General features: G+C 56.4%; 2 protein-coding genes across 4 annotated transcripts in view; both read right to left on the reverse strand.

Annotated features, from left to right (window-relative positions):
* Nucleotides 1-2,994: 2,994 nt before the first annotated feature.
* Nucleotides 2,995-4,965, reverse strand: LOC116478592 (uncharacterized). Its single transcript, XM_032169942.2, has one exon. It carries the CDS (start codon nt 4,963-4,965, stop codon nt 4,096-4,098), a length of 870 nt encoding a protein of 289 aa, XP_032025833.1. The 3' UTR covers nt 2,995-4,095.
* A 1,081-nt stretch (nt 4,966-6,046) lies between these two features.
* ADGRL1 (adhesion G protein-coupled receptor L1) overlaps nt 6,047-13,465 on the reverse strand; it is a 56,353-nt gene continuing 48,934 nt past the window's right edge. For all 3 annotated transcript variants that reach the window (XM_032169940.2, XM_032169939.2, XM_058424942.1), the window contains 11 exons: nt 13,049-13,219; nt 12,419-12,628; nt 12,092-12,312; nt 11,823-11,889; nt 11,262-11,353; nt 10,514-10,682; nt 7,932-8,060; nt 7,665-7,761; nt 7,457-7,585; nt 7,281-7,298; nt 6,047-6,789 (listed from right to left, as the gene is read on the reverse strand). In XM_032169940.2, coding sequence (XP_032025831.1) covers nt 6,047-6,789; nt 7,281-7,298; nt 7,457-7,585; nt 7,665-7,761; nt 7,932-8,060; nt 10,514-10,682; nt 11,262-11,353; nt 11,823-11,889; nt 12,092-12,312; nt 12,419-12,628; nt 13,049-13,219 — 2,046 coding nt within the window. The remainder of the gene's footprint in view (nt 6,790-7,280; nt 7,299-7,456; nt 7,586-7,664; nt 7,762-7,931; nt 8,061-10,513; nt 10,683-11,261; nt 11,354-11,822; nt 11,890-12,091; nt 12,313-12,418; nt 12,629-13,048; nt 13,220-13,465) is intronic.

The raw sequence follows: 13,465 nt of genomic DNA on the forward strand, positions 1-13,465 counted from the left end.
AGCATCACACCGTGAAACTGAACCAGCTGAGGGAATGGCAGATTCACAGTTTCCGTCATTCTTTTTTTTTTTTTTTTTTAATATATTTCTGGCCGGGCACAGTGGCTCAAGCCTGTAATCCCAGCACTTTGGGAGGCCGAGGCGGGTGGATCACGAGGTCAGGAGATCGAGACCATCCTGGCTAACACGGTGAAACCCCGTCTCTACTAAAAAAAAAAAAAATACAAAAAAATTAGCCAGGCGTGTTGGTGGGCGCCTGTGGTCCCAGCTACTCGGGAGGCTGAGGCAGGAGAATGGTGTGAACCCAGGAGGTGGAGGTTGCGGTGAGCCGAGATCGCGCCACCGCACTCCAGCCTGGGGGACAGAGAAAGACTCCGTCTCAAAAATATATATATATATATTTCTTTATCCTCATTGAAGAGCTTCCATCACCCTTCACTCTTATCTTGTGCTCACTTTGGGTCTTGTGCTGAATTCAGCTCTCATTCTTTAACAGATATTTACAGATGGCCTGTGTGCCAGATGCTGTGCTAGGCTCAGACCAAGAACCATTGCATTTCCAGATCTTACATTCTAGCCAAGAGGCAGATGATAAACAAATAAGCAAAACGTAATTGCTAGCCAGTAGTACTATGAAGACAGAGCAAGGCACAGACTAGGAAGTTCTGGAGTGGCTTGGGAAGGCCTTCTGGGAAGCAGGATTTCATTTTCATAAACTCCGCAAGAGAGGAAGTCAACTCTGTGGATATGGGGATGGGGGAGGGGGCCCAAGCTAGCAGAGAGAACAGCTGGTGCAAAGGCCCTAAGGCAGGCAAGAGGGTGCCTGCATGTTTGAGCCCAGTGAGTGGAGGGAAGGTAGGGAGGAAGCCAGGGGGTGAGGTTGGAGGGCCTATAGGCCATTGTGTTTACCTTGACCTGTGCTTTGGGTGAGATAGGAGAGCATTGGAGAGTTTTGAGCTGAGGAGGGACAAAATATGTTTACCAAGATCACTCTGGTTTCTGTGTTGAGAAAAACCTGAAGAGGGACAAAGGAGCTATAATATTTAGGGGACTGTTGTAGTGGCTGTGGTGAAACATGGGTGAGAACTAATTAATTCTGGATATTTAGAAGTTAGAGCCATCATTGTATTTGCTGTCAAATCAGATGTGGGGTATCAAATAAGATGAGTTCAAGAGAAGCTCCAAGGTCTTTAGCTTGAATCAAAGGATGGATGGACTCACTTTTAGTTGAGGTGAGGAAGCTCAAAGCTTCACATGGGAAGAACTACAGTGGTGGCAGTGTTAGAGATGGGGGTGGGAGAGGCCAGGGTCTCAGTTTGGGACAGGTTAATTTGAGATCCTACCAGATACCAGGGAGAGAGATGGGGTAGGTAGGTGAATATATGTAAATCTGGAGCTCAGGTAGGAGTTCAGGCTGGAGAGCTACGTTTGGGGGTGATCAGTGTATAGGTAGCATTTCTTTCTTTCCTTCTTTCTTTCTCTTTGTTTCCTTCTTTCCTTTTCTTTCTTTTTCTTTTCTTTCTTTCCTTCCTTCTTCCTTTCTCTTTCCTTTCTTTCCCCTCCCCTCCCCTCCTCTCTTCTCTTCTCTTTTTTTCTTTCTTCTAGTGGAGTCTCGCTCTGTCGCCCAGGCTGGAGTGCAGTGGTGCGATCTCGGCTCACTGCAACCTCCGCCTCCTGGGTTCCAGCGATTCTCCTGCCTCAGCCTCCTGAGTAGCTGGGACTACAGGCACTCGCCACTACGCCCAGCTAATTTTTGTATTTTTAGTAGAGACGGGGTTTCACCTTGTTGGCCAGGCTGGTCTCGAACTCCTGATCTCGTGATCTGCCTGCCTCGGCCTCCCAAAGTGTTGGAATTACAGGCATGAGCCACTGCGCCCACCCGGTGGCATTTCAAACCATGAGATGGGGTGAAACCTTCCAGGGAGTGAGAGAAAAGGTCTAAGGACTGAGCCCCTGGGTTCCCCATCATTAGGAGGTCAGACAAGAAGGAGCCAGCCATGAAGACTGGGAAGGAGTGGCTGTGGGGAGGTGGGTGGTGTCCTAGACACAAGTATCTTTTTAGGGCAGAGGGGCCCGGAAAAGGATCCTTGTAGTTTGAGTAGTTATTCCTCTCTCTCTGAGCTTGGGCAGTTCGTTGGTGAACTGACAATGTGAAATACACATGATGCAATTCCACCGTGTGTCAAGTTTGAAAGCACTCCCTGCCAGTAGCATGTGGGAGTGTAGGAACGGCAATTGTAATGAGACATCACAGTGTACAATTCCTGAGCTCTGCTCTAGTACAGCCTGGGGACAGACATCTGGGCCAAGAAGGGCTTCTGTGAGACAGCATGGGACAGTGGCCTGGTCAGAGAGACTGGGGCATGCATCTGAGGGCTGTAAGCCTCAATTTCCCCATCTGTAAAATGGAACTCTCATCGCTGTCTCCATCCAGGAGCATTTTGTGAGGATTCAGAGAAACTGCACATGAAATGCTCCACCAGGCCCAGGAACTTACTGAGGTCTCATAAACATGAATGATTCTATAATTGCCAGGCCTCTGCCAGGGGTTCTGAATGCTTGAGTGCAGACCAGAGCCCATAGGGACGCCCCTGTGCAGATCTGCTCAACCATTTCTTTCTTTCTTTTTTGAGACAGAATTTCACTCTGTAGCCCAGGCTGGAGTGCAGTGGTACGATCTTGGCTCACTGCAACCTCTGCCTTCCGGCTGGGTTCAAGCAATTCTCCTGCCTTAGCCTCCCGAGTAGCTGGGACCACAGGTGCTTGCCACCATGCCCAGCTAATTTTTTGTCTTTTTAGTAGAGATAGGGTTTCACCATGTTGACCAGGCTAGTCTCAAACTCCTAGCCTCAAGTGATCCACCCACCTCAGCCTCCCAAAATGCTGGGATTACAGGACTGAGCCACTGCACCCAGCTATTCACCCATTTCTTACTCCCCCGCTCAAGAAGTCACACCACTCTTGTCATTCCAAGAAATCTTAATTTCTTTATTGTTTGACTTTTTGACTCAACATTTTTTTTTTAAACTTTTTGTTTTTTTCTGAAACGTTCTTGTTGTTATGAGCCTTTTGTTTTGTTCTCGTTAAATGCACTCGACCCAAAATTGGTTTGGCATATCGAAAAGGAGACCAAGGAGGGAGGGGCTAGGGGCGTGGGCGGTGGGGAGGAGGCCCGAATGGACAGAAAGTTGAGGATGAGAGAAGAGGAACATAGAGACAGCGAGAAAGACATGGGGAAAGAGAGTTGGAGACAGAGAGAAAGGGGAAGGCAAGGAAAAGCCAAAAGAAACCAAAATCCAGAGAAAAATAATTAACAAGATTTAGGAGCAAATGAGTTCAGGAGCCCAAGGAAGGGAGTAGGAGAGGAAACCAAGACCCTTCTCTGTACCGTCCCAGCTGGGGTGGGGGTGTCAAGGCACCAGGTCTGGTTAGGTGGGGGGGACACCTGGGCTCTGGGGGCGGCTTTGCACTGGACTGCAGTGGTGTCCAGCCCCAGCAGGGGGCCCTGCCACACAGCTCTGAGGCCTGGAAGCCACCGGTCGATGCCGGCTGGAACAGGACCCGGTACACCCTCTCTCCCTTTGATTGTCCAAGTCTGCAGAGATACAAGGAAGGCTGGGCAGGTAGGGAGTGGGCCTCCCTGTGTGCCTCAGCCCCCCCAGAACTCTCCCGGCCCTCCTCCTGGTTTCGGGGGCAGCCACAGGCTGGGCTGCTTCCCGGGACGGGCCGGCTCCTCGCCTGCCCATGCCTCTTGCCCGCTCTTCACAGACCTCTGACCACCCCTCCACACAACCACAGAGCTCCCAGCCTAGTGCAGTCCAGGAAGGGCCATGGAACTGTCCCCTGCCCTCCTCAGTCGTCTGGCAAGACGGTCCCTGGCCTCACTTCTCCTCCCCATCTAGACTTCACCCATGGTCTTCTAGTGTAATGGGTTAGGCCTTTCCACCAGAAAAAGCCAGAGTTGGAACCCAACCCCACCTCTTCCCCACACCTGTTCCCTTACTTGGGACAAACCACCATCTTTGGTCTGACCCCTTCTCCCCTAATTGATGGGGACAAGCCAGCCCCAGCTCCCCAGGAGAAGGGAGGGGCTTTCTAGCAGCAAAAAGGGTCCCTCCAGCCACCTACCTGTCCCCTTCCCCCCAGTTCCTTCCTAGAGCCCCTCCCCCTTAACCCAACAAAGTTCATGGCAGCAGCAGGCTGAGACCCGAAGATGTTTGAAAACTCATGGCACTTGTGAGAAAAGGAGGGGCAGAGAGACGGGGAGAGGTCAAAGCAGAGGTGGAGGGGCCACCTCTGGGGAAATGGCAATGCAGGGGCTGGGCTAGGGTGGCCTGGGGCTACGCTACCCCTAGAGTTGAGGGGAGGGGGCTGGGGAGGCTGGGCTGACAGGCTGGAGAGGAGGGGGCCCGGAGAGGTGCTCAGGAGACATCCCAAGCCTGGAGCTTCCAGGGTCTGGGATTTGGGGTCAAGCCCCCCAGAACATGGGTGTCCTGACCCCAGCCCTGGCACCTGGCTTCGTCTTCCCTGAGGGAAGGTGGAGGGTAGGGAGGGTGATCTCTCACCGTTGCCCCTCCCCCCCAGACAGCCCGCCTTGCCGCTCCCAGCACCCTCCTCAGCCATACCCATGCCCTCCACAACCCCAGTGCCTCCCCATTTTCCTTCCGCCATCAACCTCTGTAGGTGGGAAATCAACCCCATCTTCCCAGCTAGAGTCCCCAAAGCAATATACAAGAAGTAGGAACTCAAAGGGACAGCGCAGTCATCTTGACAAAGCATCTTTGGGTGTGAAGACGTCTCCCCCGGGCCGGTGGGGAGGGAAGGGGGAGACAGGCCTCTGGTCCTGGGGCAGGCAGTGAGGTACACGCCCCAGAAGGGCTGATGATGCCGGGCAGGCGGAGCAGGAAAGGAGGGGACAGAAACGGGTGCCAGGAAGGAAATGGGTTCTTTGTTTCGCTGTTGCATCTAGATTTTGTTTTGTCTCTGGATTGTAAAAAGCTGCTCTGGCGGCCTGCCCGCCCCGGCGGGGACTGGGGATGCACGTACACGGAGAAGTCCTGGCTGCCGGGCCAGCAGCGCCGCTCTGCTCCGGAGAAAGCCCAGGCTGGCCCGGGCCGCAGGCTCCCGGTGGCTTCAAGTGATGAGATTTTTTTTCTTTTCTTTTTTTTGTCTTTTTTTTTTCCTTTTCCATTTCGTTGAAATATTTACAGCAATGGGGAAGGAGGAGGAGGAGAGAGGAAGGAGTAAGAGGGCCCCCTAGGGAAAGATCCAAGCCCAGGACCCACTCCCCAGGGAGATCCAGACCCAAAATCTGCTCCCCAGATAGCCGAGCCCACAGGACTGGGAACTGCCCAAATATGGCCACCCCTGTGGGCTGGGGGCCTTGCGGGGAGTTGTGCTTCATCAGGAGTCGCCCCAAGGGAGGGGGTCATTGGGTGCACTGGGAGGCAGAGGGAGCAGGTTTGCTTGGGGGGCAGGGACCAAGAGCAAGGGGAAAGGAGCTTCAGAGAAAGTTCAACCTTTAAACCACCAGCCACCACCGCCCAGTCCCCCTGCCCTTCGGCCTTTTCCCAGTCTCCAGGGAGCAGCCCACAGCATTTCTGGCTGCGGAGAGGAGCAGCTGACAGGTTCGATCCAGTAGGGGCCTTTGGCAACCTCAGAAGCTGCCCCTCCCTGCCCAGGGAAACTAAAGCCCTCATTTCCCTTCACAGGGTAGAAGGGTGGGAGAGGGGAGAGTCTGGAAGTGGGCTGCACCCTTCCAAGTTCTCCCTCCTCACTCCCCTGGGGACCTCTGGGCTCCTCCTCACTACACTTCCCCCAAATAGAGCTGGTGCATGTGGCTGGTGGGAAACCCTGTCTGTGAACCCTGGCACCTCAGGCCGCCAGGTCAGAGTCCCCTGAGGGGACTGTAGGGCCCATGGCTGAGGGGCACCTGGAGAGAGTGGCCCACCAGCCACTGCCTCCATCTGTTTCCCTCTCCCACCAGAGCCCTGCCCAGGGTTCCCTCCCTGGCCTGGGCCACCAGCCCCTGGTCCATGAGGTCCCCTCAGAGACTGGTGACCAGCTGCATCTGCCCATCCCCATCGGGCCCTGGCCCCTCAAGGCCTGGGGCTGCCAGGTAGCCCTCGTGGCTAGGACGCCGCACCTGGTAGTAGCCCTGCAGGGGATTCCGGGCCACCAGGGCTGGCGGGCGTGAGGTGTAGTAGATTTCGGGGGGGCCAGGGGGTGCAGGAGGGGGTGGGGGCAGGGCCTCACTGGGCCCCTCAGGGCTGCTGTCCGGGTAGGAGGGTGAGTCCCGCAGGTTGGCCCCGCTGGCATAGAGGGAGTCCCGGCCAGGAGGGGAGGAGAGGGGCCGGCTGGTGGCGCCGTCCTCGGCCGTGCAGCTCTCCGACTCGTCCAGATCGCTCTGGTACAGCACCGACTGGGCCCGGGGCAGCAGCAGAGGCTCCTCCAGGGCCTTATAGAGAAGTTCAATCTCGGCCCGGTCAGCACACCCGGGCCCGCCCGCCTCTTCCTCGCCCCCGCCCCCTGGCACAGGTGGCACAGGGGGCTCAGGCGGTGGAGGGCCCTTGGCCGCGCTGCTGCTCCCCCGCAGGTTGTTGTGCACCAGCTCCGAGATGATCATCTTCTCGAAGGCCGCTGCATCGGCTAGGTTCCGGCCTCGGGGCGGCTCAGGGCCCCCATCCCCGGGAGGGAAATCCCCACTTCGCAAGGAGTAACTGTTATTGAAGTTGCCATTCAGGGGCAGGGTGTCCATGCCACAGGCTTCCCGGCCTCCCAAGGGGTGCTCTGCAGGGCAGAAAGGGGCTGGTCAGGTGGAAGAGGGGCCCTGGATGCACTAGGGGGCAGTGAGGGGGTGTCGTCCGTGTGGAGAAGTGGGGCTCAATTCCTGTTGGTTTTCCATAGGCTTCCCCCTGCCCCCTGGATCTCTGGTCTCACATTCCCTTTCTCCCTCACTGGCAGTAGACACACCAGCCCAGCAGCGGATTGATGAAAGGTGGGGGACAAGGACCAGTTCCCTCAGGGTCTCAGCAGTGTGAGGAGGCCTGGGCAACAGGATCGCTTTCCTGTGCTCAGACCCTCAGCACTTACAGCCCAAACTCAGTGAACACCATCCACTATCCTCCATTCAGCTGCCAGAGTCTGTGTGTCGGGGGGTGGGGAGATGTGGGCATGGGGAGGCATCCCAAGTCCTCCTCCTTAAGTGAGGCCGTCTGAGAAGGACACTGTCTGTCCCTCTCCCAGCCTCAGAAACATCCCCAGGGAAGAGTCACACTTACTGGGTTCCCGGTAGCTCCCTGCAGGTGGCAGCCAGAAGAGAAAAGAGAAAAGGCAAGGATGAGTTCGAAATGCAAGTCCAGGCTCCAGTTCTGGGGCACAGAACATCCCATGCAGAGGTCCCTTGGGACACAAACCCTCCATTTCCCAACCTGGGATGCTTCCCCCGTGCTCTCACCTGGGGAGTTGAAGACAGGGGGCGAGGCGGGATTGAAGCCCACTGACTCAGCGATGAGGGTGTTGTAGGGACTGGTGCCCCCACGGGGCTGCAGCACAGGGTTGGTCAGCAGGTGGTTCCCCATGGTACCTGGCCAAGGGATCAGAGGTCACAAGGCAACCAGGAGCCTCCAGAGACTGGAGCCAGAGGCAGAGGGATGCCTTCTCACCTCGGTTCAGGGTGGGGGTGCTGTTGATGTCACCCGCCATGAAGGAGGACTCCGTCTGTTTCCTCACAGTGTCATTCCACATCCTCCGAATTCGGCTCTGGGAACACAACCCAGATGCAAGGGGGTCCTTGGGCCACCCACCCTCTGGCATCTTTCTGAGACTGCTCACCCGATCATCACAATCAGAAACCCAGGCCAAGCCACTCCCCACCTCTCAGGCTCCAGGTTCCAACATTCAGCCCCAGGGAGCCCTGTCTGGCCTGATACCTGGGTCCCTGTGTAGTAGCGGGTGTTGCTTCGCATGGCTGAGGTCTTGAGGGATCCGTGAGTGCCCCCGGGTGGGGAGCGGATGCAGCAGTAGGAGTGACGCAGGCACTTGCTGTACTCCTTGTGCACCTGGGAGGTGAGGAGGACAGTCAGCTGGTCGGGACACTAGCCGCCTCTGTGATCCAGTCTCCCACAGGGCTGGTCACAAGACAGGCAGCCTTGGGAGGCCGGAGACCGAGCTTCCAATGACTATGTTCCCCTGTTCAGCGACTTGCAGGCCACGGAAACTGTGATGTCCCCTGTCCCCCAACAGCTAGCCGATCAGGTTTCACTCTCTTCTTACTCAGGTCCATCCTCTTCTCCACCTCCTCTGACAGTTTTTCATTCATTCATAAAATGAGCAGAACATTATTGAGCATCCACTATGTGCCAGGCACAATTTAGGCCTCAGGGAAGGTATGGAACACAACAGACACAAATCCCTACCTCTGAGAGCTTCTATTTCAGTAGACAGAGACAGAACATAGATGAAAATATAAACATGCAGCCTGTTGAATGGTATTAGGTGCTGTGGAGAAAACTATGGCCAGAAAGGGGGTTAGGCAGTGCTGACTTGGGAGCAGGTTGTGATTTTTTTTTTGAGACGGAATCTTGCACTGTCACTCGGGCTGGAGTGCAATGGCGCAATCTCGGCTCACTGCAACCTCCACCTCCCTGGTTCATATGATTCTCCTGCCACAGCCTCCCGAGTAGCTGGGATTACAGGCGCACACCACCACACCCGGCTAATTTTTTTTTTTTTTTTTTGTATTTTTAGTAGAGACGGGGTTTCACCATGTTGGCCAGACTGGTCGTGATTTTAAATAGATCAGAGGAGGCCAGGCGCGGTGGCTCACACCTGTAATCCCAGCACTTTGGAAGGCAGAGGTGGGTGGATCACCTGAGGTCAGGAGTTCGAGACCAGCCTGGGCAACATAGTGAAACCCCACCTCTACTAAAAATACAAAAATTAGCTGGTCGTGGCAGTGGGCGTCTGTAATCCCAGCTACTTGGCAGGAGAACTGCTTGAACCCAGGAGGTGGAGGTTGCAGTGAGCCGAGATCGCGCCATTGCACTCCAGCCTGGGGACAGAACGAGACTCTGTCTCAAAAATAATAATAATAAGAACTAAAACCTAAAAAAATAAATAGATCAGAGGAGGCCTCATTTAAGCCAAGGTAAGAACGGGGGCTGGTAAGAACGGGGGCTGCACCCTGAGTGTCCACATCTAGGTGTCTGAGAGCAGAGGTTGGAGGGAAGGGAGCCGAGGGGCCCAGATCAGACCATAGGGGCCTGGAGTCCCCTGAAAGGACACTGCTGTCACTGCGTGTGAGGTGGGGGCTGTGCAGACACTGCCTTTGACCATGTGTCCAAGGAGGGGCCAGGACAGCACTGGACAGAGCAGGCACAGAGGCCACCTCCTCCCTTGCAACCAGGATTCTCATGATCATTGCCTCCGCTATCCCCTGCCTTAAGCCTTACCTGCCTCACCACTCCCCAAGTCCAACAGCAGTCTCCATGGCCCGCACTGCTGCCAGGACTGACTCTACAAATGCCTCAGCTCCGTCTCCCCAGCTTCAGTCCTGAGGGTGCTGCCAGTATCCCCACTCCCTGCCCATGTTCCCCGGCTACTGTTGTCCCCTTTGTTTTTTTTAAATAGAGACGGGGTCTCTGTTGCCCAGGCTGGTCTCGAATTCCTGGGCTTAAGCGATCCTCCTGCCCCAGCCTCCCAAAGTGCTGGGATTACAGGCATGAGCCACTGCACCCAGCCCTTTGTATGTGTGGTGTTTTTTTGTTTTTGTTTTTTTTTTTTGGAGACAGAGTTTTGCTCTGTTGCCCAGGCTGGAGTGCAGTGGCGCAATCTCGGCTCACTGCAACCTCTGCCTTTGGGGGTCAAGTGATTCTCCTACCTCAGCCCCTCAGCCTCCCAAGTTGCTGGGACTACAGGCGCCCACCACACCAGGCTAATTTTTAAATTTTTAAGTAGAGACGGGGTTTCACCATGTTGGCCAGGCTGGTCTGGAACTCCTGACCTCAAGGTGATCTGCCCGCCTCAGCCTCCCAAAGTGCTGGGATTACAGGCGTGAGCCACCGCGTCCGGACTGTATGTTTTTTTAAGATTCAGATTTTAACACATTTATTTTAAAAAGATCCTTTCTATCACCACAAAATTCACAATTCTTTCCAGAACTATGAATGTAGGCAGTGCTTCCTCAGGGTGGCTCCCAAAGTCCTCCCTCTCCCAGGCCTGACTTGTGGCCCTCATGGTGGTGAGGGTTCCCCATTACCAAATCTGTTCTGCTCTCCTCTAAGCTGCTGTATCTTGCTTTTTTTCAGAACCCTCTTCACCTGTGGTTAAACCCTCCCTAACCTGAGCTTGTGCTCCCCTCCCGGTGGATGCAGACCTGACCATAGAAGCCCTGCAGTACTCACTGGGGGCTTGAGGGAGCCCCTGAATCCCCTCCACCCTCGCCGCCTTCTCCTGGGTGCCCAGGAAACATCTCCAAGGGAAGCTGTGACCCAGGACCCCGCCTCGACCTCACCTTCTTCTGTAAGGCGCAATGAAAGACGAAGATGAAGACCCCCTGGAAGGCGTTGAAGGTGGTGAAGAGATAGGCCATGACCACCGACTCCTTGTTGATGAAGAGGAGGCCGAAAGCCCAGGTCAGGCCCAGCAGGAACAGCAGCGCGATGGCCCCCAGTGCCCAGGATCTGGGAGTGGGGCGACAGGGGTGTCAAGAGTACCCGCCGGAGAGGACGGCCTTAGCCCAGGCCTCCCCTGCAGCCTACAAGGGGGGCCCTTGGGTGGGCCTGGGCATTGTCTGCAAAGCCCTGAGCAGGCCGAGTGGGCCTTGGGGGCAGTGGCCTGCCCAGGACACCTCCACCCCAGCCTGGGACTGAGGGAAAGGTACTGGCTCAGGGGTCGGGCTATTGTGAACATCAGTTATTCCTCTGCCAACTTCATTGTTTCTGCCAAATTTCCAGACCACCTAGGCTACATTTGCTGCCTGTTTCTCTTTAAGTTGCCCTTAAACAGACTCACCTTTTGAATTTAGCCTCACTCTACATAGTGATGCCCCCAAAGCCACAGGTTGGACGTGCTAATGATACGCTAAGACCCATTAAGTAGGTACATAGTAAACACAATAAAACACCCCTCTTGGTACTTAAAATTGCAATGTGTGTCACCAGAGGTGACAGCACTACCTTTTAGGACACCCTGGAAGAGGTGGGCCCGGTGCGGGGCGGGGGTGGGTGATGGGGCAGGGGGCAGGCAGGGGCGAGGCTCACTTAATGTTGTCCAGGCGGCTGGAGTCGGGCTTGAGCACAGATGAGCTTCGGATCATCTTGTGCAGGGTCACCATAAGGAACACCAGGTTGACCTGGGGGCGGGACAAGGGACAGGCTGGGCTGAGAGTGGCCCTGCCTCCCTCAGCACTGAGGCTAGGGCCCAGCTCGCCTCTGCTGGGAGAACCCCAGACCTGCCCGAGGTGCCCGCTGTGCAGCAGTGAGCTGATTGGCATGACTGGCAATTTAATGCCACTCTGGCTGCTGGGAGGACAAGACCCATGGCCTGACACACGGCAGGGGCTCAAATCACAGCCCCCCAGGCGAGCAGCCCTCAGCACAGGAGCTCCATGGACCCAGCACGCTCTCATCCTCTCAGATGGTGGCTCAGTTCCAATGTGTGGAGACAGAGAGAGAGAGAGAGAGAGAGAGAGAGAGTGTGTGTGTGTGTGTGTGTGTGTGTGTGTGTGTGTGTGTGTGTGGTGGGGGCAGGGAAGGGGCTGGGGTCAAGGCCAGCCTGGATGAAGGAAGATGTGGTGCTAGGGGTGTCACCTCCCAACTCACCACGATAACGAAGGAGACCGGCCCGATGAAACTCCAGATGAAGTAATTGTCCACTCGGAGCCAGCAGCTGTAAAGGAAACAGGGCCGGGGTATAGAAGGAAGCCGAGGAGCCATTCCCAGCGACCCATGAAGGCCTAGGACTCTGCAGGCTGCAGCCTCTGGGATCAGGAGGAGGAAGGGAGGCTACCGCCCTGAAGGTCCTGGTCCAAGGGGTGCCGCCCAGCAGGGAACCAGGAGGGAGGGTGCAGGGCTGGGAGGTGGAAACTCACGCCTTCTCGGTGCCGTAGCTGCGGTAGTCAATGGCAGCCGCGATGCCCACCACCAGGGCCGGGAAGCAGTAGCCACCCAGATAGTAGTACTTGGTGCGGGAATACTCGCTCTCAAACACCTCCACCAGCAGCAGGTAGAGGTGCACACCCTCCAGGCACAGCCAGGAGAAGGCGGCCAGGAAGAAGTAGTGCAGCAGGCCGGCGAAGATGGGGCAGGCAATCTGCGGGGAGCACCAAGGGTGAGGGGCTGCTGCCCAGGCAGGCGTCCCCCTTCCTCTCCCGGCCCCCCAGGCGCTGGCCGTCACCTGCCCTAGAGTCCCAGCCCACCTCATACTGAGTCTTGTCGATCCCGACCAGGAAGAGCAGCTCAGCCAGGAAGAGGTTGATGCACAGGTTCTTGTGGATGGTGTTGCGGTCGGTCTGCAGCCCCCGCAGGAAGCAGAAGGTGGAGATGCAGATGGCCAAGCAGACCAGGGAGATCACGATGCCCACCCAGGTGATGACCGACAGCAGCAGCTCGTTGATGCGGCCCTGGTACTGGGGACAGGAGCAGGGGGCATGCTCAGGGCCTTTGGTTTTGCACGCTGGGCTCAGCCAGGTGCCAGCCGCAGACAGGGCCCTGGGCAAGGCCATGGGCCGTGAGGACCTCTGGTGCCGCCAACCTGGCAGCCCCCACCCCTCTGCAAGCAGCAATGCGCTCACTTCCTCATGCTCTGGAAGGCTTGTGGAGAGATGACCAACGTGACACCAACTTGCTTCTCCAGAGTGCCTTGGGAGACGGTGGGACAATGGCCATAGAGGACCAGACGCACGGCCTCATGCCCCAGGCAAGACTGGGGCCCCCCACACCCATGAGGCCAGCCTCCCCTGATACTGCCCATGATCTCTCTAGGATGCCATGCAAAGCCAGGCCAGCAAGCGGGCCTGCCTGGAGGAGCAGAGCGCCAGCCAGCTTACGATCTCACGATGAGCCATGAGCACGGCGAAGTTGGTGAGGTGGCTGCAGGCACACGTGGTATGGGTCTTGTTGGACTCCACCAGGCGGCAGCCTTGGGTCGACCAGTAGCCCAGCATGGAACGCTCCGAGTAGTTCCAGAAGGAGCAGTTAGCATTGAAGTGGTTCTTGTCCTGTTGTGTGGTGGCGCCAGGGTGTCAGAACTAGAGTCAGAACCGGGGAGTCCCATTCCGGCCCCCCACACCTGGCTACAGGGATGGTGCCAAGTATCAAAGAAGTGCCTGGGGTCTGGGGCTCCAGTTGACATTCTGAGAGCTCTGGGGACAAATGGCCCAAGCTACTAAAGTGGAAGAACCCATAACTTGTTCTGGAGGTAAGCACATGGAGGGGCAGCTACACAGCCTGGGAACACAGAGGGT

Source organism: Hylobates moloch, unplaced genomic scaffold (genome assembly GCF_009828535.3).
Source record: "Hylobates moloch isolate HMO894 unplaced genomic scaffold, HMol_V3 SCAFFOLD_12, whole genome shotgun sequence".
Taxonomy (NCBI): domain Eukaryota; kingdom Metazoa; phylum Chordata; class Mammalia; order Primates; family Hylobatidae; genus Hylobates; species Hylobates moloch.

Bases quoted from the DNA above. Each gene is read 5' to 3' on its own strand.
- LOC116478592 (XM_032169942.2), bottom strand. From the start codon at position 4,965: ATGCAACAGCGAAACAAAGAACCCATTTCCTTCCTGGCACCCGTTTCT.